Source organism: Fulmarus glacialis, unplaced genomic scaffold, assembly GCF_000690835.1.
Source record: "Fulmarus glacialis isolate BGI_N327 unplaced genomic scaffold, ASM69083v1 scaffold10421, whole genome shotgun sequence".
Taxonomy (NCBI): domain Eukaryota; kingdom Metazoa; phylum Chordata; class Aves; order Procellariiformes; family Procellariidae; genus Fulmarus; species Fulmarus glacialis.
Genome location: NW_009193404.1, coordinates 1 through 26,867, shown reverse-complemented (window position 1 = coordinate 26,867; position 26,867 = coordinate 1). Strand labels below are relative to the sequence as shown.

General features: G+C 38.0%; 1 protein-coding gene across 1 annotated transcript; it reads right to left on the bottom strand.

The window, feature by feature from the left end:
• Positions 1 to 1,790: 1,790 nt before the first annotated feature.
• ZGRF1 (zinc finger, GRF-type containing 1) lies at positions 1,791 to 25,648 on the bottom strand. The gene is made up of 27 exons (XM_009587438.1): positions 25,628 to 25,648; positions 25,425 to 25,505; positions 25,245 to 25,301; positions 24,681 to 24,866; positions 22,122 to 24,318; positions 21,726 to 21,808; positions 20,347 to 20,520; positions 19,540 to 19,645; positions 19,350 to 19,456; positions 18,992 to 19,142; positions 17,383 to 18,041; positions 16,098 to 16,236; positions 15,366 to 15,550; positions 14,740 to 14,927; positions 13,816 to 13,955; positions 12,481 to 12,627; positions 10,863 to 10,977; positions 9,851 to 10,110; positions 8,474 to 8,633; positions 7,724 to 7,801; positions 6,716 to 6,863; positions 5,601 to 5,728; positions 5,079 to 5,202; positions 4,458 to 4,634; positions 4,206 to 4,340; positions 3,306 to 3,567; positions 1,791 to 1,917 (listed from the first exon to the last, which is right to left on the bottom strand). The coding sequence occupies exons 1-27, from the start codon at positions 25,646 to 25,648 to the stop codon at positions 1,802 to 1,804; spliced, it is 6,324 nt and encodes a 2,107-aa protein (XP_009585733.1). The 3' UTR covers positions 1,791 to 1,801.
• Positions 25,649 to 26,867: the final 1,219 nt, after the last annotated feature.

Below are 26,867 nucleotides of genomic sequence, written 5' to 3'. Positions count from 1 at the left end.
GGGTGTCTCACCAGAGCAGAGGGGCAGAAATCGCCTCCCTCGACCTGCTGCTGGCCACGCTGCTGGCGATGCAGCCCAGGATACAGTTGGCTTTCTTTTTTTATGGTTCATCTAATAAAATGCGAGCATAAAGCAACAGGCTCTGTCTCTCAAAGGCAGCCTCTGCAAAAGCACCTGGGCAACAGCTTGAAAAAGCCATCCCGAACCGACAGCTAAGAATGCAGATAGGGTTTCAGGCGGACACTAAACAATACGTTTTGCCTTTGTTTCGAAACACAGCAATGAGGTGGTTTAGGTTTTTTACACATCTGTTAGCCACTGTGGCTAGTACGTACAAAATTAACGCAGAGAAGCTGTCACACACAGTCCTCTTGTTCCTACGAGTGACAATTTTTATACCGGTTGGTGGGACTTGCTGTCCAGCATGAGTTGCGACTTCTCACGGCTCGTTAACAAAGGGTAAATGCCACGCTGGGGAAGGGAAGTTCTGCAAGAACCGTGGCCTTTCTGGCGAACAGCAAGGAGGTGTCGGTTTGTGGCTGGAAGAGTACACTTGCATGTCACAGGCATAAAGTACATTTTTTTTTTTCAAGGTAGGAGCCAATGAATCCTTAGGAAACAACTACCGTCTAGGATCAAAACCATAACCTGTCTAAAATCCAGTATCCTCTTGCTCAGCCGAGAACTATCAAAACACCGCTAGAAGAAACAATTAAGAAAACTCCGCAAGAGGATATATAGCTTGTCCCGCAGCAGGACAAGCTTTCCCGCTTTCCTCCTTATCCCCTCTCCTTACGTCACCCTGGGCTAACCAGACCCATCGTCAGCTCACGTGCTGTAAGCCCTTCTGAAATTCAGCGTTTCCCGCAATTCCGATTTCTTTCCAGAAATCACTGGAACGCAACAAGCTCCTCACCAGGTGATGTATTTCAAAACCGCGTAACAAGAAAGATTACTTCGAGTAACTTCAGTGCCGTTGGGCTGCCTGCTCTGTGGCAGGCTCTCCAGAGCGCCTCAGAGTCTTCTCTAGAACTTTTAACAGCGCGGCAGCATCTAGAAATTTTATGATGTCCGCGCTTTGCCCACTTCTCCCCACCGTTCGTACGTTAACCCCTGCGCCTCCTCTATACAGCTTTGAGACAGCCTAAGGACAAACTTTTGCCGTCGTAAAGATGATGAACTTGTTTTCTTGTCTGAGAGTTCCTGACACAACAGCACTCTTTTTCTAAACCCAAATCCTTCAGCTTTGTTGTAGTTTCGAAACACAGCTGAGTGATCTTATCCTAAAACCTGTAAACAATCTAGATACAGGTCAATCCCTTCTCCTTTTCTTTTGTTGACATCCAAAGATTTAATATACCAGGGACATGTAATACTTCTTTGAAGAAATGACTCTATGTTTTATTTATCCTTTTAATTGTTTTAGCCATGCTTCTTCCTAGATGTGACCAATTTGTAAACATGCGAGATGACAGAATTGTTCTAAGGTATGGTGTTACGTGTGTATCTAATCTATTACGTTCTAAGATATGGTGTTACATGTATATCTAATCTGAAGAATAATGAAAAGCTAATAATACAATTAGGTACTTTGTAAGCCTAAAAGGATTTCAGTTATCAAGCAGATAAAGTCACTTTATTCATTTTTAGTCATACAAACAAGGGGTCAAAACAGAAGTATCAGTGCACTGAGATAGAAACAAAAATTTTCCACATTAAATATAAAAATTAGATTTGCAATCGCTCTGATAATTTTTATAGACACGCAATTCATATTTTCTTCATAAAATAGGCGCACATTTTATTTTTCCGTTTTCTTATTCTGTTCCTCTTCCTTCCGTTTCTCCAAATAACACTTAAGAATGTCATTTAGCTGCTGCTCACACTGGCTTACATGTTGTAATCCATTTTCCCATCCTAAAAGCAGCAATAAACAGGATAGTTACATCTCCCTTTACAGCATCCGTCATGTAATTACTCTGTGGTGATGCGAACATCTCTTTCCCCAAGCCTATCAAATGGCTATAATATTTCTACTTTGAAAATTGTTTTTCAGAGTTCAACCATTAACGAGATGCTGCCTTTGATGTCAACCAAGTAGGTGAGTAAAATAATTACGCTCTTGGCACCTGTTCTTGCCGTGGTCTGTCGCTTGAGAGACTGAGCATCCCTGTGTAGCCTCTGCTGAGGTAAGGCCCTACCCCCTCCAAAAGGGGATGTGCCTCGGGGGGTTCTGGGGTGTTTACTGAATGTACTGTAGAGGTTTGGACACTATTCCGCCATCTTTTGCGCCTCTAGTTCAAAGAAAATCACCACAGAAGAATTTATGATGAAATGTAACTAATGTTTTGAGATACCAACTGTCCCATTTCAAAGGGGACTAATTCAAGTGGCAACGAAGGGAGAAACTATGGCCCGTCTTTCCAAAGCGTGCATACCGCGGAGAGGAGAGAGACACAGAACTAAGGGGTTTGTTCAGGCATTTTAAACACCTTCTGGAGAAGTTGCAAGGGGTGGAGACAAGCACCATAAGGTGTTTTGGTTAGTTTTTTTTTAGGCAAGATTAGCTTTCGTATATGTAAATACGCAGTTGCAGTAAACGTCACAGCAAATATGTAGAAACTATAAAAAACTGACTTTCAAAACCTGTATTTCCCTCTGTGGTCCAATAAAACAAACACATGTATTCACAAGATAGTGACGTGTAAACAAAGCAATCAGGAATTACTTGGTAGAGTTAGCGGATCTCCAATAGCACTGGTTTCTTTGTAGTAGCTCAAAATTCATCTTACAAAAACAATGAGTCCCTAGTTGCAGAAAGACGCCATACGTTTTTCATTCCTTTATTTAAGTCCTATCTATTCAGAAACACTGCTGGATAGAAGAATTTGTGTGTAACTTGTTTCTGCCTGGGCCTACTATGTAAAAGCAAACTAGGAAAGGACTAGAAATGCAGTAATGGGTTTCACAGCGTGCTCTTTGTGTAGCTATCCGATGGCATCAGAAGAAGAAAAAGTCGTCCCACTACTGGATAACAAATACCCTTCAAGTATAAAAACAGTTTGCAGATAAAACTGCAAACATGCAACTTGCACACTTGCACATACTTGCATTTTCCTGCAATATACTATAGCGTAGATGTAATAAATATACTGTTTTATATAATATGCATACCATATACTTTATATATTATATAGTATGTATAGTATATATACACATTGTAATAGATGAAGTATTATATATATTTTAGTTAAATAAAAAGATGAGCTGCATGGTTTCAATAATACAGGAAAAGAAAATATTACCTTTGCAGTGATGAATTACTCTTCCCCACAGTCTGTTCCTACTTAAACAGGCCAGATTTCCAACAATCAACAAATGCCTTTTTGCTCTCGTTAGTGCAACATTCATTCTCTTTTCTGAGTCTATGAACCCGATTTGTCTTGTTCTTACACACGACAAAACAATGATCTCCTTCTCGGCTCCTTGGAATGCGTCTACAGTGGACACCTGGACAGTTTTAATTTCAAAAGCCTCCGAGTGTACGCCACTAAGCAAATTCTGAATCTGTTGACAAATGGATATGGATGGTGATGAGTTATGCTACTCACAGTCAATCACTTGCCTTGCGCAAACAGACTCGACAAGTCTGAGTCTACACAAGACGCGACCTAAGAAACTAGAGAGTGCAATGACAGTAAAACCTCAGCTAATCACAGGAAAATACTACGCAATGAACCTGTATTTGACAAACCACCGGTGCATTCAGTGTGGCAACCAGTGCTTTCGCTTACTAATCCCAGCAGCCATGTCATGCCTTGGACGACTGGGTGAGGTTCAGCTCCAGCCTTGCTAAGCAGATGCCTCTGTTACCTGTCTGTGTCACACATGCCAGTTTGTAACAGCCCCGAACTGATTTATGAAAATTACGTACTAATTCATTTGCCGATTTTCTGAGTGTGCATGTGGAAGGAAAACAAAAAGACTTTTTTTTTTAATCATATGTTTGAATTAGAAGATTTTGACTCATTTTAGAGGAAAAAAAACACTTTTTTTTTTTTTTAAAATGAGAAAGAGAAGCTATGGTAAACTCTAGTTTACCTATCCAGCATTTGTTTCTCACTTCTGAAATGAAATGGAGCCTATGTTTAGAATCAACAAATACATTTAAGAAAACTGTTTTACTGATGATACATTATACAAACCTTACACATCTGTGATTTATAAAGAGTAATCACACCAATTGCAGATCCTTCTATTCCACTTGCAATCAGAGACTGGATGAGCTTGACTGTAAAATGAACTTCTGCCATGTTATAAAAGCTGTTGTCTCTTTCGATCTGGAAATAGGGAAGATTTCCAATTTAGCTCTCACAAACAGCAGAACACAAAAAGAAACACAATGGAGGAAAAAATGTAATATTGACTTTTTATATAAGAAATGTTTAAAAACTTACTTGCTCTACCCCATTAACACTATAAAAACATATTGTTGGAAGCCAATCCAGTAAAGGACTTCTGTCTTTCTCGGAAACACCATCTATCAGATTTCCTTCATAGAACAGCTCGTTGGCTATGGCACTAATAGCAGGGTGACATCGGTACTGTGTCCGAAGAAGTATTGTTTTATGTCCCTAAAGAATGATGATACAGAAAGCGTGACTAGGAAGAATTACTAAATATTTTGCAATGCCAGCTAGGTCAAACAAGAAATAAGTGGAAAAAATTCCTGCAGTAAGCTAGCTTAACCTTCATACATTCACTTCAACAAAAGTTAGAACAAATACTGTAGCCCCTGACTCTTCTACCTGGATTGAGAACTGCACAAAAAGATGAGAAGGCAGAACCTGTCATTGGTTTTCAATCCATTCTCGTTTCACATTTGTTATGGTTACAAATTTCCATGCACTGTGAAAGTAACATTTACAGAGAAATGCACTAGAATGGAATCAGCTTAATTAAAAAACAGGTTGAAACAGTGATCCTCTGACATCTAAACCAGAACTCTTTCATTGACTTCACTGGACCTACAATTTCACCCGCCATCTTTTCTAAAGATTGCGATTAGTAGTACATACCATTAAGCAAAGCCGGTCAAAGAGGGTCTGCTCCAATCCCTTTTCATGAACACTCTCAGACCCTTGAATAGTTGGCGGTAATTGCTTAGGGTCTCCAACAAGGACTAGCTTTTCACACTGAAACCTAAATAAGGATGTTAAAAAAACAAGGAAAAAGGTTCTAAAAAGGACGTCAAACTATTCGTAACAAAAGCCTGTGCTGTGTTTATATGTCACAGATTGCTTTCCATCAGGCTCGCTTCTCCATCACCCTGCTGTGTTTATATGTCACGGATTGCTTTCCATCAGGCTTGCTTCTCCATCACCCTCTTTCCACAGTTAAAATAACACGGTGACTCCAGGGAGGCACCTAAGAGCAGGCCTTAATTTAGAATTACTCTTCTTGCTCTACTCTACTCTTTCTAAGGTGAGACCTCGGAGTTCATGTTCTTAAAAGGACGTGCAAGTTTGGCAATTATTTGAGGTTGTGTCACTGCTAACTAAAAATTATTTCTCTGCTGAAAGACAAAAGGAAGGCTGTACCTTGCAATAGGAAGGAGAGAAGCAGGTTCGGTCATCTGACTGCACTCATCCAGCATCACTACAGGAAACTTAAGAGTATTCAGACAAGGGAACGGGCAGGCAGCACAGGTCACTCCAACCACTTTTACCTTTGTTATTAGTTAGGGGAAAATGGGTAGACAAAAAGTTAAGATCATTACAGTTGATGTCTGTGCAGTACGTAACTATAGCTTCAGCAGTAGAATACACCTAAATTAATTTTTAGCAGTTCTACTCTGTGCTGCGTCATACTCACTGGGTCCCAGAAAGTTATATTCTAACTTCCAGGAAAAGGCACTGTGTATGCACAGGGATGGATCCAAGGTTACCATTTCTTATGCTTGGGGTGTTTATGTGTTAGAGTCATTCACAGATTCATGTATTTTAAGACCAGATCTGGTCTGCTACAGGGAGAGTTCAGGTTACACAATCCTCCAAAACCTTCTGAGCCCCAGCAGCAAAAGTGGCAGCACTGACCACTAGGAATAAGCACAAGAAACAAATTGCTTGGAGCTGCTTTGTTACAATTGCTCTACAGCAAGCTGGGATTTTCTGAGTCTAGGACTGAGGAGAAAAGGCAAATAACTGGAAAGACCAGAAACTGAGAAGATTTTTCTACAGGAAGTAGTAATCTTAAAAGGTATTACCTTGATGAAAAGTTACTTGAAATCTTCTTGGCAGTTGATACTCAACTCTAGGATAAATTTAGCTCAGTCGTTATCTTTTACCTTTATGACTATATAAATTTTAGTTTCAAGGTGACAGTGCAGTCTAGCTGTGCTCAGAAGTTTTTCTCTCCCCACCTTGTAAACTCGACTGGTCATGTTAAATCAGATTGCACTAAAGTTCAAAAAGGGTTTCTGTTTCATAATATATCACTAAACAGGAACTGCAAGTTCAACTCAGAGAAGTCATACGCATGTAAGACGCTAAGCTATACCCACAGAATCAAACCTGTCCTAGTCCTAACATTCATTTTATTTTTCAAAACTAGGAGCGTGGCAGGTGTGAGAGGAGATTCCCAGTTTCCGTTTGCTGGGCCTTGTGGATAAGACATAGCGAATCCCCACTTTACCATCCCGTCACTTTGACTGTACCTGTTGCAGTATAGTTTTATTGGTCCCCAGTTTATGTTGCTCAATACTCTTCTTTACGTATATTTTTTCAATTGGAGTTAAATCTTCTTTCATGAGAGCAAGCAGCTCTTTTAACTGCTCATTTTCGTTTCCTGAGCCAGCATGTAAACTTGAAAAAGATTTTATAACGTGCGTTACAATGATTGAAAATAACAGTGCTTTCAGTGTTCGGTGAACACCCAATATAGAAAAATAATCATACTTTATACATAGCTACTTTACAACAAGGTACTAACCTATCCTGAATCCAACTGAGATAGACCAGTATAACGCCTGTTTTAAAACAGACCTTTATATCCACCAGCTCAGACCCTGCCACCCCAACCAGAGACGTACATGTAGTAAATGACTTCTCCAAGTACACAGCTGATTCAGAGCGGAGTAGAACTGAGGAGAAGCTTTTCATTCGTATACCATTTTATACCCTTGGCATGCTACTGACACCAAGGAATGGAAATTTAATCTTTATTCTTCCTGAACTTCACTTTGTTCTTTCAAATTGTGTTGAAAGTACTATGTAGATTGCTTACTTTTAAGTAGTTAAAGGACAAACCCCAGAACACTATAGCAAAGATAGCTTGGGTAAGTAGTACAGAATTCATGAGTTGTTACCATTAATTCTCTGACCGTTAAATTTATGACTACTTCCTCCTAGTTCTTATCACCACAGCAGTACGTATCTATTTCAAATCTGTCTGTTTTGCTTTTCCTCCTTGTGTAAACTCCCAAATCTGTAACTGCCATTATTTTGTTCTCTTCTACTACTTCCCGTTTAAAAGCATTAGCTCTATTCAGGAACAAACGACATTCCCAAATCAAGGTAAAATTTCTCCACTGGGGGTGGGAGGGAACCCTGAGATAGGCATATTACAATCACATTTGAATTACTTCCAAACAGTAATTTTACAGCATGCATACTATCATGAATCTTAAAATCGCTTCAGATTGCTCAAAGATTAAGATTCTTACCTATGGGGAAGAATTGCTTTGGTGATTTTCCTAATACTTCCCACTCTGATAAAATCCTCAAATCCAAGATCAAGTAGACTTCAAAGAAAAAGAGATGATATGCATTACAGAAACGCAAGAAGAAATTTTGAAAAATTTAAAAGTGGTTCTAAAAAGGCTAACAAACACATCAGAACACTGAAGAACACAAGCTTCTGCGATTAACCAAATGAAGTAACTCGGGCCACAATTCAAGTAAATCTAAGTAAATTACCTCATCATGATTTATCTCAAAAATGCTTAACGCCTTTATGATTCTCTTCTCATAAATGGTCTTCCATTTGTACTCTCTCTTCCTTCTTTTATCCTTCCAAACCACGAGTTTTATTTCATATTAGCTTCATGCTGAAGCTTCCCAAGTGTGGCTTTCTCTGCCTCTCCCTCTCTCTCCATCCCTCCTTCCCCTGTCCCTACTACTACTTCCTAAAGCAGTACTACTTTCCGTCATGATGGTTTTTTTTATAGTAAATTTGATGAAAGTAGAGCCCAATATTAGTCTCAATTCAGTTTGTGCAGGCAGCCTTACAGTCTTTTAGCATATGCATGCTGTGCAAAGGAGCAAGGGTGAAATTAAAGCCCGTGTGTGACACTTTCCAGGGAAAGAACGCAATCTTTTTGAAGTGTTATACTGGAAATACGAACACCATTATCTTTACCATATAAGTGCATTATTGTTTTTGGAACAACAGTCTAAAAATCTCAGTAACCTACCCCAGCAGTATCCTGTCAACAGCAACATTAGTGGAAGAAGCAATGAGAAGTTTCCATGGAGCTGGCCTTGGACCCTCCGTGGTTTCACTGCTTTCAAAGAGTTGTACTAGGAACAAGATCACAACAGACAGCAGATAGCTCTTTCCCGCTCCAAAAACACCTGGTATTTTGGAAGAAAAAGCCAAAGTTAAAAATGAAAATTTTCTAGAAAGTGCAGTTTTCATCAGTTGTTATAACTTAAGTTTATCTTATGAAATATTATGCGGTGCTATTGCACATGCTTGCTTCAGCAGCTCTAAGTTTCTAGGGGCAACCACTTGCCTTACACTTTGACGCATTTACTGCCTGCAATAAGTTTACAAAAAACTACAGAGGAGGGGAAGCGAAGGTATTTTTCCTAAATTTTCTGGTTGAATACATGCATTGCTTGCTAAGGAGTCTCATCATACATTAAAAGAATATAAATACAAGTATCTGCATGCACATCTCTCATACCATGTCCTCAGGTACCAAATAAGGAATTTGAGCGATGATTATTTTGGCATGACTAATAATTTTAACTAGATTAATATGCCTGACAGCCTAACAAAAGTTCAGGCTATTTCAGTCTAGTGGTATCTGTATGAAGGGTGTCATCATTGTCAACATATTTACTTTGACAAGATCTGAAAACTTATGTTTATGGTAACCTGCTTTTCTATACTGATTTTAAAAAAAAGTCTTTGAACTAAGATGTTACTATCCTTTTTCTACATGTTGAAAAGGGATAAAGCAAAGGTAGAAGGAAGTATAAAACAGCAAGGAATAATGTATAATAGAAAAAATTTTAAACGGTAGTTTAGCAAAGCTGATACATGACAAAAAGTGGTTTTAATATGAAAAGAAATAAGCAAAAAACACCAAATAACTCTGATTTTGTGTATAGATCTTGCTAGGAAAGAACTCTATACTTGTGTAAAATCCTGCAAAAGGCAGAATGCAAATTCAAGGATCAAAAACTCTGTGCTGATAGAATGGATGTTACAATGTCAAGGTCATTATCAGAGGGGCCTCATCCAAGAAATGAATTTTCAGGAAATGCATGAAGTAGGTGAGGACAACAGCGTTACAAAAGAATTTAAAAGGATATTCCATACACAGAGGCAGTTTATTCAAGCTCCTCTCTTGTGCTACATTTAAAATAAGTCAACATTTACCTAGACGTAAGAATCGCCCTTTAAGTCTGCCTGGAATTGTAAATATATGATTCAGGAAACAAGTCTACTGTTTCATCACTGAGAGAATTGAGGGATATTTCACCAACACCGCTATTATGTATTAATCAGCATTTTTGCAAAGATACAATAGCAGGAATTTTTACAATTATTTGCTACATACCACGTATGATTGTGATAGGGAAATTCTGGTGTTCTTCCACTGGTTTGATATTTTCACATGAGGTCATCATCTGAGCTATCTGAATCAGTGATGTAGCTTGATCTGGGTTCAACGAGAATGTTTGGATCATCTTTTTAGCTAGTCCCATTGCCACTTCAGTGCTGACAGGCCCATACACCATCGTGCGCTTCAGGCTGACGGCAGGTGGAATAAATTTTCTTTTGTTGACTCTAGTAGTAGCATTTTCAGAATCAAAACTCCTAAGAAAAATACAACGGTCAAAAGTTCCGGTATAATACTGCACATGTATAATTCGTATCGCATGGTTCTGATACTCTTACTCACCTGACATTGAAATGCTGAGGCTTTATGATTAACTAAAAGTTGCTGCCCCCTGCACCCTGACATACACCTGGGCTGTATATTCCTGCCCCTTATTACTTCCCTGGGTGAAAGCTCGATCATATAAAACGGGCTTTGGGGTTTTATCATTCTTGCTGTATGTTAACGCTTGCAATCTGACTTACTCCAAGGCCGCGAGACTGACAGAATTAAGAGTGGTAGAAGAATGTAGTCAGAGGTAGCAGGGTTCATTTAATTACTTGTTTTGTACGGTGAATTGTAAGCAGTCTTGGAAATATCCCTATATTGCTCCGATTCTCCAAGAAAATATTTTATTTTTACGTTTTGTGTCAAGTGACTCTAAATATTGGGAAGGAAAAACAGTTCCACTGAACCCCTGTGAAGCATATACATTAACTTGACGCAGATCAGTCAGTGACTGTACTATCAGTATTACGAAAAAAACTTACAATCGAGTTAGAGTTAAGCAACCGATACATTTTCATTTCCTCGTAAATGAAAATTGCCTTGTCAACCGTTCATTCCTTGCACAGTTTTTCTGATTTTAGTTTTTCTCGTCCACTTTTTAATAGGGCAATTAATTGTTGGGTTTGTTTCTGTACCTATTGACATATTGTATGTTCACAATATCACTGAAACAGTAACTTACATTTTTAGTAGGTACGGTATTAGTGGTAACGTAGATGGATTGAAGTGCTCCTCCATATTTCTTAAAGATGTAAGCTCACCACTAGCATTACAAACCAGCAAGGCATGAACAAACACTGAAAAGGCCACAGAAAAATAAAATTAGGAAAACACAAAATTGGCCAAAATTTCAAATCAGCTAGATAAATGAATTACAAAATGCCAAAAAAATCATTAGCCTCCTGTAACAGAAACCAAGTTAACCCAATTACCATGTTTGACTGAATATTATAGATGAGGAGAGACCTATTAGCCCTTCTTTTCAAGGTGTGTTATTTTGAAGTATTTTGTAACTCCAACATTAGGAACCTTCTGGGAAGGAAGCTTAGATAAAAATCCTTACACACGGTCTCTCTCTGCACTAAGGCCCACTAACCTTACCGTTTCCAAAACACTGATGACAAAATATTACAAAAAACCCCAAACAAAAATGTTAAAACAAAAAAAAAAAAAAAAAAAGATGGCTGCAACTTAGTTGGGAACAGCTTGCTAAAGAATAAAAAGGTCAACAGCTCATTAAAAACCATCAGTGCTAGGTTTAGTAATATTTTCTTTTTAAAATACAATGATGAAAATAACTAAAACTAGATGGTTTTGTTTTTTCTGAATTTTGAAACACCAATTTTTTAGTCATTCTAGACTGTAGCAGCAAAGGCACAGAAAGGAACGTCAACTCACAGATTTAATACATTTTTATATAAATGTAAGTTTTCCATAGTGAGTTGTTTGGAGTTTCTGTTTGTTTGTTTTTCAAGGACAGTAACAACATATTCATAGAATGATAGAACAATTTGGGTTGGAAGGGACCTTAAAGATCATTTCGTTCCTTCCAACCCCGCTGCCATGGGCAGGGACACCTTCCACCGGACCAGGTTGCTCAAAGCCCCATCCAACCTGGCCTTGAACACTTCCAGGGATGGGGCATCCACAGCTTCTCTGGGCAACCCGTTCCAGTGCCTCACCACCCTCATAGTGAAGAATTTCTTCCTCATATTAATCTAAATCTGCCCTTTTAAAGCCATTGCCCCTCGTCCTATCACTACATGCCCTTGTAAAAAGTCCCTCTCCAGCTCTCTTGTAGGCCCCTTTCAGGCTGCTGTAAGGTCTCCCCAGAGCCTTCTCTTCTCCAGGCTGAACCACCCCAACTCTCTCAGCCTGTCTTCGTAGGAGAGATGCTCCAGCCCTCTGATCATCTTTGTGGCCCTCCTCTGGACTCGCTCCAAGGGGTCCGTGCCCTTCTTATGTTGGGGGCCCCAGAGCTGAACGCAGTATTTCAGGTTCCTGCTACCTACACTCTGACAGTCAATTTGCATTCTGTATTATATTATTTACTACATTATTTATATTATCCTCATTCTTCATCACCCATTTAGAATTTCTTACCAGCTACTTTGCAGGCTTAATTGCATTAAGCACTGTATTCAAATCACATATTCAAAGACAAAAGAAAAAAAAAAAAAACCTGTGAATAAAATCATGTATTAGATTTGAGAAATTCTAATCTCATCCTTCATTGCCGGCCTGATTTTTCCCTCAATAGTTGTTTCCCACAATGCTGAATTATTTGGTGTAGAACTCACTATTTGATCGCCAGTTTGAAGGGCAGTAGCCTTTCAGTGGTAGTAATTCTACTTCATTGTTGGAGGATGGTCCAAAGAAAGCACTACTTGCAATGAAAGTATCAAGGGGATCAAAGTTCAGAGTCTTCGAAACAACCCAAATATCATCTGTCAAAAAAATACAGAGTTCTCATAAGCTTCTTCTACTGCTGTCTTTTAACGACAAGGAAGCTGGACAAAATAGCTCAGCATTTGCTATGCTGTAAATTAAACCACTGCTAATGTGAAAGTAGTGGGTATTATCAAGTCCTAAATAAGTGTTAGTTCAGTTCTAAAAGAATGAATAAATAATTCTTCTAGTACTTACTGTCTGAAATTGATGATAAGCGTAAGTTCTCTCCTGGTGCACTTAGCAGCGTTTGACTTCTGACAAATCTGAAGTATTATCAATTTTGAGAGTATTTGGAACAAATCGCTCAAGTATGCTACAAATCTAGTTAACCACACTTTTGCCAAAGAATAGCAAGTACTGAAATAAACGTACATTTTCCCTTCCCTTTCAAAACCAACTCATACTGGAGCCTGCAAATGTTCTGTTTTATTTGGCACACCTGATGAGACTAAAGCTCACTACGCTATTTCTATACCACATATTGCAGAGCACAGCAAGGGAGATTCCAAAGTTAGGAGCAGTAACGGTGCATATATATTTGCCTGTAACTAAAATGATCAAAAATTGTCATACACAAGTAAGAGTTTTGCCCATGCGGAGCTTCAGAATTTAAAGTTACAAAACTCTGATTTGTTAGAACATTTCAGTCTGTACGTAAAGTGTGCACAGACAAACACATTTCTTTCTGCCTAATTTCCTTTGTATCACTTTCAACAACAAAGTGAATAAACTGCGAAGATACGGGTATCGATTCAAAAATTACTAAAGTGAAATGAAGTATTGAGACTATCTGGATCAAATCACTGAATGTCCTCCAACTTTGTGACATTTCAATAAATTAGAAGAGATACGCAACAACTACTGAAACACCAATTTTTACATCAAGTTTTCCTTAAATATAATCTGTTTGAACACTGGGCTTTCCTGAAACCTCATGATGCACAGATTTAAAACACTGCAAACCCAAGGACATGGAATTTATATTTTTCTAAGCTAGTTGAACATGTACAAAAAAAGATGGATTAATGAGATATGTCGTTGGCCTTCTAGAATGAGAACTGAATTATCAGGGTTGTTAGGAGTTTAAAAGTAGGATCCAGTTTTTCTCTTTGGATTACAAATTAAAACTTTAAAAAGGCACAACATGACATGGACAATTCTTCTGATGCTTAAGATTTGCTTACCTTTACTATAAAGAGAATAATGCTCCTTTCTGCTTAGTTTGAGGTATAATTTGGTTTTGGAATCACCATCAAATCTGGCAGATGTATTCGTAAATTTCTTGAACTTACTACATCGCTGTGTTTGAATTTCAAAGGCTCTCCTGTTCAATTGTAATTTTAAGAAAAAGTATGTAAACAATTGGCACATTTTGGATTCACCACCAAAAATAAGAAAGCTCCACAGATCGGACCAAATTATCCAGTGCAGATCTTGGTGGTTGTTCATCATCGTACGTTACCAAGTTTTAAATACATTTATCTTGACTGCAACATACGCTGTGTTTGAATTTCAAAGGCTCTCCTGTTCAATTGTAATTTTAAGAAAAAGTATGTAAACAATTGGCACATTTTGGATTCACCACCAAAAATAAGAAAGCTCCACAGATCGGACCAAATTATCCAGTGCAGATCTTGGTGGTTGTTCATCATCGTACGTTACCAAGTTTTAAATACATTTATCTTGACTGCAACATACTGCTCTTGTATCATAATTAAATTTCCTACAGTTAAGCAGCACAGAATAGCCTTCGATACAACTTCTAACATGAAAATGAGAATCACTAAGAGAATAAATCAAATTCTCTTATGAAATATTAAATGAACAGTAATTCAAATGCAACAGTCATAAGGGATTTCATTAAGCAATTGATCAAGTTGGTGGTAAGCAGTTTTGGTTCTTGCTGAAAAGAGTGCCGGCCTGAAATGCCATTGCTGTGAATATTATTCCTTCACTAATTTGGCTTTTACATTTCTACACAGAACTGTAGCCTCTTTAAACATAGTTAGTGAAAGTGTCTGTTAAATGCTACTGAAATCCAGAGCTACTGGAATATTTATAAATCCTGCAATTCGCATAGCACTTGTGAAAAGGGCATTTCAGAATACCTCACCAAAAGCTGGCATCCCTCATAGAGAGAAATCTTTTGACTTCTGAGGTATGTTCCAATACTTTTTATATCACGAAGCACTACGCTAGGTCTGGATTTTATGTGTGCAGGCTTCACATCTTCTATCCACTTGAAAAACGAACACCGCTCAGCTTTTGGGGCATCACAGGCATAGAACAAACGACCCTAGGAAGGGAAGGGGGAAGCGGGGGGGGGAAGACTATTAGCACATTAAAAAAAGTAAAGCAATGGACCATACTCACTGCTATAGAAATAATCAGATAAACACCTGTGTTTGGCTGAAAAACACAAGCGTGTTCCCAGAAGTCTCAGCTTCTGAAGCCAGTATGTGTAATCATACCTTACAGAAATCCCATATAACCTAGAAAATGATAAATCCAGGTCTTCTGCACCACATATATAAAGCTGTTTCTGTATGGAGAAAACTATTACATCAACAATTCTGGACACGAGTGGATACTACAACTGATCCTAAAAGTGATCTCTAGAACACATCACTTCAACCTGCAAATCATACAGAATTGCCCTGTAATTGTTCACACAATAGGGTCTATACGCCAAACAAACACCCAAAACTGTAAACAAACAAGGAATAAACAGCACCTTGTTTTGACTTTCTTTTTTAACCGTAACAAGCTTAGCAGGATGCATGTGATTGCAGAGTGGAACGCAGCTTTCTTTGCTCTCACTTTGCCCATCTTTCAATGAAGCGTAAAATGATATATCCACTTTTGAAAGAGCATTGTGTAATCTTTGTGACAACTCAAATAGCATTATGTTTAATTGCTCTTGACATAGAAAGGAGAATAAAAGAGTAATTAGTACAGCCTTAAAATGGTAACACAAGTACACAACATTCAAACAAATACATTTTCATTTGAAACTTTCAATGCAAAATCTAAATCAAAATATTTAATCCTAGTCCTAAAGGAAACCATGTGACCTGCAAAATTCACATATTGCACATGCAAGTCATTTGTTCTAACTGCCTTATTTTCATTAAAATCACATTTAAGTATATGACTCCAAACGATCCAAATACTAAATAACTGTTAAAAATACCCCAAAACCCACAAACTTAGATAGTAATCTAAAGACTGGTAAACAGGCACAAGGTTACATAATTGAACAGAAGTGTACTGGTCTTTTGGTCTGTCTTTGCAATTTTGGGTATAGACTGAATATATTTTAGTATATATATCGAAAACCAAATGCACACAGTTGTTCCAACAGAGGATGTTGATGATCTCTCTCCCTCTCATCTTGCTTTATGGAGCTTCAGAAATACACTGTTTAAAAATGATGGCATTTTACATAGCATGGTGTAAAACGTACCTGTCAGAGCAGCTTTAAAAATCTGTTTGTAGTGAACATGAGACTGAAACACAGTTGGTACGAAAATCTTTCTTTTAGGAACATTAGCATATTTTACTTTGTCCACATTAGGAAAAGACAACTCAGAAATCATTATGTCCTAAAAAACAGAAAAATAAACCATTAAAACTTGCAAAACCTCAAATGAAACAAATTTTGATAAACGGCTACTGTGAAAACATGCCAAAACCTACAATTTTTCTTCTCTTTTTCCTTCTTTGCTATTATATATTGTGCTTTCATTAATAAATACAACTAAATAGAAAAAATTCAGGGCCTGCATTCTGCAACCAGAAGTTTCAACATGAAGACTGTCAATGAAGAATCGGTTTTCTAAAAGCAAAATACAAACCCCCTTCACCAGAAATGTTTGCAGACTTCGTTAACTCTAAGTACAGGAGCATGTATTCGATTGGACTGCCAATAGGAGTAAAATTAAGTACACCTGCAGCTACAGCATAAAGCTTGGACTGCCATTTAGGATGTCCCAACACATACAATGTGTATACCAGTGTGTATATGAAATATACTAGTTATCTCCACACCTCTTTCACATGAATATTTTACTGTACAAACAGTTTTAAAGAAATAGAAAACACAGCATACTAAGTTTGTGTCAGGAAAAAAAAAAAAAGGCAAAAAATCTCATATTTTCATTAACTCTGAAACACAGCCTTTTGGCAACTTTCAAAACTTGTCTTTTGGTTGGTTTGGGTTTTTTCCCAATTTACTCCATTTGTTTAAGACGGTCTACTGGTCACAAACAGCTGTGCTAATTGTTTAGTTGCTTATTCAATGCCATAACTTACTTTACCACAATTAAAACTGAAGAAATTTAAAATATTTTAGAATCAGAGTCTATGATTTGAAGCAAGATATGGGTATTCATTGAAATGATGCTGATTTCACAATTAAGAAAAACACTTTTTGAAAACACGTTTTTACCAATTCTAGATGACGAAACAGCCCAACAGCTTTTATTTCATCCTCCTGCCATCAACATTCAGATTAAAAAAATCTAAATCTGGCACTGTGTGCGCCAAGGAATTACCTTTACAAAGGATTAGTCACGGCACTTAAAAAAATACTTTAGAAGCTGAGACTCTTTCGTGTCACTACATATGGAGAAACATTTCATCGAATCACACCGATAATATCTTGCAGGAAATGAGATAAATGCAGTTACTTTGCCCAGAAAAATGTGTTTCTGTCACTTATAACTGTATTTGCTTGAGCAGTTACACACCTGGCCATCTCCTGTTACAGCACGGCAGCTCAGATGACTTAACACCTTTTGTGTTGCTTCAGCCAAAGGTGTCGGACTTAAGTGCAGAGAAAGTAACTTCCTCTCTGAAATTAAATCTTGGTTGCTGGTATTTGCACAGCGTTTACCAAGCACGCTCTTTGCCGTCAGTAGAGGTGCAGAGCCGGGAGCGCTTTCATTCACAGCGCTGCTCTCTCCTGTGTCACCCAGCGACATTCCAAGGACGTTCTCAGCACAGATGTCATCAGTCACTTCCCTATCGTCGCTGTTTTGAGTTATCAAGTCACACGGAGCACTGTTTTGATATTTTAGCCACTTGCTTTGTCTGTATTGTGAAGTCACGTCAGGGAACACTGGTTGTACGGATTGCCTTTGTCTGTCTCCCGTATACTCTCCAAACACAGAGGTTTCATAATTTCTGTCCTCGGGGCCAAAAGCACTAATAGGAAATACCGCTGACTTGTTGCATAAATTGACTACTGAAGAGCCGACAGACTGCTGGACCTCCTCGCTGTCGGTTGGATAAACTGCGTCAGGAACCTTCTCAGTGGCAGGAAGAGTGACAAATGGAGTTCGTGGTTTAACCGTGGGTTTAAATCTTGAGAGGTTGCATTCCTCTGGATAGCTGGGTTTCTCCCGTGCTGTAGGGCAAATACACCTTACAAGCAACTTGTAGCACTTACGGATGGCACGTTAACTTCAGATGTACAAGAAATTAAGATAAGGAAAGAATTCTAAGATCTTCCCTTTACACCCTGTCTTCTAATTGGCAAGCTCTTTGTATCATGCCTGTGCAGCACCACACTAAATTTCCATATGACATGAGTGATTTCAACTGTGATTCTTTTAATACTTAAATCCCTATATTCAGAACACATTTCTGTAGGCACTCTGTTTGTATAAAAGAAAATGTTTGGTAGAAATTATTTAAACATTATTGTGTCTTGGAGGTCATTAATCTGATATTCTTGGTAGGTCAGTGACAGCTGCCAACTGGAAAACAAACAGCTTAACATTTGCTCCTTTTTCCAAAAGGATCAGCCACTGTGTAAATTAATATTAACCAATGTAGATAAATAGGCTTCTAGTACCATAAGCATCCTTTTGACTAAATTCACTATCAATAACCAATGACAGTCATTGATAGGCATCAACTGGAAGTGGGTCAGAGGACAGCTGAATATGGAAGAAAACTAAAAGCAGGTAAATAAATGAAAACATTAGTATGAATTAGAAGCTTAGCTTACAGCCTTTTTTCCCCCCAAACTAGAAGCTGATTTTTCTTTATAAAATTAAATCACTCTTCTGAAGTCTCTTTCAAGAGAATATAATTGGGGTGTGTGGGGAGCATGGAATTCAAGGCTAATTCAGCTGATTTGGAAAACACCGTTTAAAATCGTGCTTAAAAAAAGTAACACTGAAAAATGTGAGACAAACACAAATCGAACTCTGTAGTTATCCAGACATATCTCAGTGTATTTCAGCACCCAGGGTAACTGTCTTTTATAGCACAACTCACTGAGCTTCAAAAATCCCCAAAGCTCTTCCAGCAAAAATTTTGTAAAGTGCAATTATAAATATAATTTCTTACTGAAAAAAATTTCTGAAAGTTCTGGTTCACTTGGCAAGACCCTGTGTATCAGAGGCTCCTGGATGTCTGCAATAGTTCCCTCACTTCCTGAAGCTGGAGAAATTGTAGAGTCTGGATCAAGCGAGGAAGTCAGTTCTACTGATGAAATCATCTACAGATGAAGAATTAACATGTCAAGTGAATGACTGGAAAAAAACCTTGATTATCGCTCTTCTGTCACTATTCTCTCTCTCATCATTCTAAACAATTGAAATGTCTCTCAGAGTTGAGATAAGACAGTTTCAAAAATACGAAATTGCTACCATGAACCCACAGGAAATAAAGCCAAAGTGATCTAGAAGAGACAGTCAATTCACACCTTCTCAGGTTCCCATGAAGTCCACTGCGTTTGTCTCAAATCCGAACGTGAAGGTGAGCCTGACATTGTCCATGGTGGAACTTCAGGATACACATTCAGTGCCAATGCTAGGAAAAATACGCGAAGGACAGAAGTCACGCAGAATAATTGTTCTGAGGCCAACTGCTGCCATTCTTTTACTTTCACTTACGGGCCTGATCTATTCTTGACTCTGCAGTAACGTTAGACTTCTTTTGAAAATTCTCTTCTCTGATAAAGTTGATATCATCCTCATGAAGACTTCTTGAGCCTGGAGACTTTACCAAAGAAGTATAAGCAGAAGCTTGTTAGAAATTAACCTGTTTATTCTCTCTATAAAATTATCTTTGTGTGAATCTTATTTCTAAACATCTTATTTCTAAATCTTATTTCTAGATATAATTCTTCAGTACCTCTAGCCCATTCTGGAAGTAAAAAATGAAATATCAATTTTCTTCCATTATTTTAAATACTGAAATATATACTGCATTAGAAAAAAATATTTTATTTAACATTACATGCAGTGTTTCTTTGCATCCAGGAAGAATAGAATCATAATCCAAGAAAGAAAGTTTTAATCCTTGCTTTGGAACTCTCTAACAATCATATACCAAATTTCAAATCCAGTTAAGGTGAATATTATACTGCTAACACCAGGAAACAATCATTGTAAAAGCCCTCTGCCACTTTTCTCTAGAAGAAATCTCTCTGTTTAATATCACGCATTATGACCATGTACATTTTTCAAAGTGAAAGTGAACGGCGAAAAAAAACCAAGTTACATCTTGCAAATGCATACTCCTATGACAAAGATGAGTCAAAATAACTGCAAAGTTTTAAGCACAAAGCACTATGTTCAATTCTTAGTGATTTTGACATGATTGTAGTCTTCTAAAAATGAAGTCTCCTTTATCCTACATTTACAGGATACTTTTTTACACTAAGGTTAGTAAGAATAATTTTGAAAAAATTATTTTACCTGTCTGAAGTCAGAAAGGACATAATTGCTTGAAAACAGAGATGACAAAAATCTCTCAGCTGCAAACTCCATATTATCTGGGTACTGCTGCCATCCTAGCTGTGAGCAGGGAGCTCTCAACGTTATCTCACTAGCTGCTGATCCCTTTACTTGGTGCCCTTGAAACGCAACAGGCTACGCGACATATTGGAATTATCATTAACTGAAAATAAGTACTGTTCTGGAACTATCTACAGTCAATATCGGTACTTTTCGTACATACAACAAAAATAATCTGCAGAAGACAAAAAAAATCTATGCTTTTCTCTTTCTTTCTCTTGCACTGCTGCAACTTGGCAGCAATAAAGTTTTTGCACAAATCTCTGTCAACGGAAAATAGATATTCTGATGTAGTATTTGTAGTCTTCTTTTTCTATTGTAAAATTTGAGTTTAAAACTCTCGGTGGAAAAATTCCCAGAGACAAATGTACTAAAAAGTGATGAGAAGCCCATTATGAGACTGGTTAAATATTTATTAGGACTTACTATAATATATTGCAAATAATAATTGCAAATGAATTGAAATTTAAGAAACACTATTCATTATACTTGGATTCCACAGAACTTGTACCTTTGGTTGGCAGTGAGATGTCCTAGGGTCTCTTTGGGCCGCTGCTATTGGGAGAATACATGCCTCTCTTTTCTGTAATAGGTTGTCCATACAGTTGGGCTGCATATAAAAGTATCAAAAGCTCATTAGTCTAACAATTTAATAACGATTTAAAGTGAAAAGTTAAGCTAAGAAATCTCTTGTATTTATACAAGGGAAAGCATTTTAAATTATAGACTTCTTATTTGGAAGCCAGAACAATCGATTATAGCATAAGAAACTATGTTTGCTTTTCAAATGGGACAGGAAAAAGAGAAGAATTTAATCTAAAGTCTTTCTTTCACTTTGGATGGAATGGAAGAAAAAGAGTGTTAATAGCATTGGACAAAAATCTATGTGAAGCATCAAGCACAAACAGATTTGCCAGTATATTTCAAGCCACAGGCTGAAATTCCTAGGAAAGCCATGCATTCAAAAAGATAGTGAAAGAAAAAAAAAAAAAGATAGTAAAAGAAGACGGGGTAGCGAAGGAGAAGTACCAGACATACTAATGTGATATTAAACATAACTAAATATTACAATTGGCATTAAGTTTCTTGTCATACGTGAGACCTCCTGAACATTTATTGGCAGCAGGGTCTGCAGGAGGACATCCTCAGTTTACTATCAGCTTCTTAGTCCATGCCTCTAAGCCTCTATAGCTTCATAAACCATGAATTTTATTCAAGAAGCCTGATAAAAAATGAATTTATCTTGTACAGATAGATATACGTAGTCAAAAATTGATTACCATAAGGCCAGAAGAATCAAAGTATGAACAGGAAGATGCCTGTATACTTTCTGAGTAAGGCACTTCTGTAAGCTGTTTTATAGCTATAAGAGATGGAAAAGCAAAATAAGTTTCAGTTATAGTATTCTTTTTACATTAAAACATCTGGGCTTGCAAACCTTACCCACGCAAATAATTGCCCAGTTAGGATTTAACTGAACTAAAGCGAAGAAAGACACAAACTCGGAGCCCACATTGTTGCTTTAAACACTAAAAATTGCAGGAGGGAACCTTCATAACACAGCACTCTGAAAGTATGATTTCTGAATATGAATTGTCCAGCAGGAGAGATAAGAGCACAGGAGTCAAATAGGTACAGTCATACAGAATTCACTTTAAAATAGAAGCTGACCTAACCTTCCTCTTTCACAAGGGGTTCAAATATTTCTTTAGAAGTCTCTGCTTCATATAATATGCTATTATTTTCCTCCATCTTTTGTAAGCTTTCTAATGCTGTGCTATGTTGAGTCAAAGCTCTTAGAAGAGCGATATTGTTTACCAAATCAGGAAGATCTGATGAATTTTCAGCCATTGCCGTGCATTTCAGGCAATCCATTCCTATTCTTTCACCTTTGCAGGCTTCATGAAAGGCATTTATGCTCTCTACGTTTTCAAACTCAGTTTCACCTATTGCTGTTGCCTCTGGAGATGTTAAAGGATAGGTAGAACTTCTGGAAATGAGAGTATCTTCCTGATGTGAAACGCCAAATACCTTTTGATGCTCTTCTGCAGTATACTGGAATAAGCCATAGCTAGGATCTGATTTTCGTGGCAAAGCCAGCAAGGGAGTACCTGGTTTCATGTCATCACTCTTAGTCCCCCAGAAGCGTTCTAAATCAACATCTGGGGATTTCATGCATCCAAGCTGTATAACATCATCTTCGGTCCTTTCGTCCATTGCAGAAATTTTTCTGCTGGTAGAAATACATGAAATACTTTCAGTTTTCTCAAATGGACTGGTTTTAGGGCGACATTCATTAACATTTGTGTCACCAGGCAAAAGATCAGAGCGTTTGCTTTTTATCCATGACATGCCATTAATAATATGCGCTGCACAGCCATCAAGATCTTTCTTATTGTTTGTGGCTTCAATACTTAATTTTCTTTCATTAATCTCTTCTATGTTGTGTCCATCACCCAGAAGTTCCACTTCAATTCTGGTCTGGTTTGCATAGTCTTCTGCAGTTCTCCCTCTATCTCCGACACGGTTGTCACAAAGCTGAGGCGGTATACCCTCAGTGCAGTGATTTCCATCATTCTCTCCGTTAAATGTTGAACATTTGACTTCTTCGTTTTTACCGTGTGTCACCAATTCAGAGCAAGAATACAGTCTCAACACGGTATTTTCTGCTATATCTTCTCCCTTGAAGCAATCTGGACTTTGTGAAGGCATGTCTCCTTCAGTGAGCTTATTCGCATCTCTTTCACACAGGTCTTCATTGTCTGTGTCATTAAAATCAAAAGCCTCCATTATATTAAAGTTAACCTCCATCACGTGTTCATCTGGACCACAGTCTTTGCCATACGTACTTAATTCCTCCTTTACAATTCCAGTTTCAGTCAATGTTACGTCCGCAGAGAGCTCCAGGTCACTAGGCACTCTTTCTGAATTTTGTGTTGGCTGAAGCTCACTTTGCAACTTCACAGATGAATTCTCCTTAAGACCGTTAGTCACCAAATGCTCCGTGTATCTGGAGAGATTTTTTTCAAAGGTGATTGGACTTGCTGAACAGGAAACATCACCTGAGGATGGGACAAACTGGCTGGCACTTACTCTACTTACCCTGGATTCAGGTAGGAAGCAACTATTTGTATTGCAGGGATCTTGTAAATCTTGACTTAAATTATTTGCTTTTTTGCCATGTCTCTGTTCTGTGACTTCTTTATCACAAGGTTGTTCAGCTGAATTTAGAAGCATTTCATCATTCCATTCCTGTTTATCATTTACAGTTCCCTTCGTAAAAGGCAGGTGCTGGATATTTTGAATGAGTCTTTTCGCAGGGCTGCCTGAAAAAGCAGGTGGGATTGTGCTTTTTTTGTTATATAAACTATCTGCCTTTTCTGATGCCTGAAACCTAGAAAGACATTCCGTGCCTTCAGATGTTGTTTGCTCTCTGCATCCTTGTGTTGGTTTAGACTTCAAAAGAGCTATTATCTGTGCTGTGCTCCTGATGTTGTGTGACACTGCCCCGTGACCGGCTGTCTGACTACTAGATATGGCGTGCCCAGTAATTAGAGGAGATTCTGGCTTCGCAACGGACTGATCGGTGTTTTGCTTCTCTGTCTCCTCACATCTGTCAAGAAATGGAGCTGAAAGCAGTGAGGAGAGAGACATGTGTTCTCTATCATTATCCACACATGCACCTTCACGAAAGTCTGCAGATAGATTTGTTTCTGCATCCTTCTTGCAAATTGTAGAAAATAACGGAGACGTAACATAAAACTTGGAGGGAAAAGTACGCTGACATTGCTTAGATAAAGGCAACATTGTTGGTTTTTCTCCATCTTCCATTGTTGATGTTTTCTTTTCAACTTGGCGTGGCCCTTGGAAACCCTAGGGGAGAAATTCTAAATTAATTCTACTCAGAAATCAAGTTCACATTTTATAATCAAATGTTGAAAATAGGGCACGCTCCTTAAAATATATTCTGATCAAGTAGCACATGACGATTCCACAGGTGTATAGAAATAATCTCAAGCCCTTGCTATTTTCACTGCAGCCTTAGCAATAGCAATCCTGCTAAACCAAAAAGATTTAGTAAAGTCTGGAAAAAAAAGCTACCAGTAACACGTTCTGGCTTACAGTTCCAAAAACCAGGAAGACATTATCTATATATTTACCATTCATTAAAAGATGTGCCCTTTGTGTTTTAAAATGCATGTTAATATCAGACATAACTTGAATTGAAGACATACTGTAAACTTCCTTTTCAAGCCGACAGACAGATGTCTTGGAGGCAGAGCACCAGGTTTTACCCCATTTCTATCCACTGCTGGAGTTTCTGCTTTCCTTGGCTGATCGTCAAAAGATTTTTCTTTCAATTTTACTGCTTCAACTGTGATCAGATATCGTTCACTTTCTAAATTATCTCCAGCATTCACCTAGAAAAGAGAGAGCAGCAGTGTGTACATAGTAGTCTTCTAAATTCTTACATGTAAAGGTTTCATAAATTCACACCCAGTATATCACAGCTGCCATAGAAATACTTAGATTAAAATATACATACACTAGAAAACATTAGCACTTAGCTTCAAGTTAAGATTATTTAATATATCACCGTAATAGACTGCTTTTAACCAAAAGCAATAAGACTTATCAATAAATAGAAGCTGTTTTCGCTTCCCATTATTTGCATTGCAACAGACTTGCATATCCACAATAAGAAAAAGTACTACCTTAGGTACCAAACAAGAGTTTGAAATGCTTCCTGAAACAAAAACCACAATCAAGCATTAAAAAAAACTCCAAACAAAATATACCTGAGATTTTATAAAAATACTCTCCAAACATTGTCCTTTATCATCAAACAAGACAGCCTGCAATGACAAAATAGAATTTTAAATAACTAATTTTATTTCACAGATCAACTAGATAGCCACTGACAGTCCAGCAGTAGCAGATGATATTAAATTCAACGGTATTCAGTCTGAGTTGTTCACCTTATTTCCGCCAGTTCTAATCCTCAGAATTCCATCTTGCCACGTTTTTGATTTTTTCATTTTTTGGTGAGTGTATAATACCTGTTTAAAATGTTTAAAATGTTGAAATAATAATAAGTAAGAAAATATTTTAATAATACAGCAGCTACAGTGTCTTTTAATGTATTTCTACTTAATTGTACACAGTCTTAAAAATCACTTACAGTAAATTCTTGAGAAGCCATTGCTTTGGCAAAACAGTCATCCCACAGCTTATTTCAAAAACATTCACATCTTCAGACAGCCTGAGAGACAGGGAAATGTTCAGAATCCACCAGAGTTGTGAAGGAGACGTATTGACAAAAAAGATAGATGTCAGTTCACTTTTTTTTTAACTCAAAAGAAGAAAGCTAGATGCAAGACAATGTCAAAACAGTGGGGTATAGCCGATGTGAGCATTTTAAAAAGAATCCTTGAAAATAATCTAACAGAAAGACTACTGTTAAAAAATGGCATTTTTATAGATGCCAATATATTTTCTGACTTTGAGGGAAAATAATTAATTTAAGTTAATGGCTGGCAACTCTGAAAACTCCAGTGATTATACTGCTATTCAGAATTAACAAATTATCCTGAACACGTTTACTTGCAGCAAAAAAATACCATAGAAGCTATTAATAGAATAACTTTGTCTCAAGTTTATTGACTCTGGACTTGGTCATGCATGCTTAATTCATGTTAAAGATAACTGACTCTCAAAACCAGTTACCCATGAAGTCAAGCCTCCTTACGGATTTAAAGTTAGATCACAATAACTTTTAAAACAGCCTTTGATGATGAAACCAGGAACAAACCATTATAAAAGCAACTCATTTCCAGAAGCTGTGACTTAGTGCTGTACAGACGAGCTTATTAATATTTAATCAGTTCTAAGATTCGCATCCGTGCTGGGAGGGCTGCACTTACGACCTTAATTCAATCCGTTAACAGCCCTGCAATGAAAACGATCACAAGCGATGAGACTGCCAGCTACTTTTATTCTGTGGATTAGTGAGAAATAGGTTCTATTAAGACGGGAGGGAGATTCACGCAGTTTCTTACGGCTGCCAGCTTCTTGGCAGTCCCCGGGTGTTCACTAAAGTGCGAAACCTTGGAGATGGACACCCTTAAAGGACACAGAATTACTCCTTTAGCTCTTAAAAGCAGCTGGATGAACGCGAGCACTTACTACACGGAATTCAGTACGGAACGCCATGGGAACAGGGACGAAGAGGAAGGCTGCTACCACATTCACACAGACCCGCTAAATCCCCCTCACCGCGCAGCCGAGACTCCCCCCCCCGCCGTTAGCCGCCCCCCAACCCCCAGGGTTGTCGCTCCGGTTGAAGAACCCAACGTACGCCGCGGTCGTACCTACCTATCCCGGCCGGGCGCGGCGGATCATGGCGGCCGCGGCGCTCTCTC

Coding starts and splice junctions, on each gene's coding strand:
- ZGRF1 (XM_009587438.1), bottom strand. CDS start 25,648: ATGGCTTCTCAAGAATTTACT. Junction 24,867..25,244: donor GTATTTTTATAAAATCTCAG/GTATATTTTGTT, acceptor TCTCTTTTCTAG/GTGAATGCTGGAGATAATTT. Junction 8,634..9,850: donor CCCTATCACAATCATACGTG/GTATGTAGCAAA, acceptor CCAAAATACCAG/GTGTTTTTGGAGCGGGAAAG.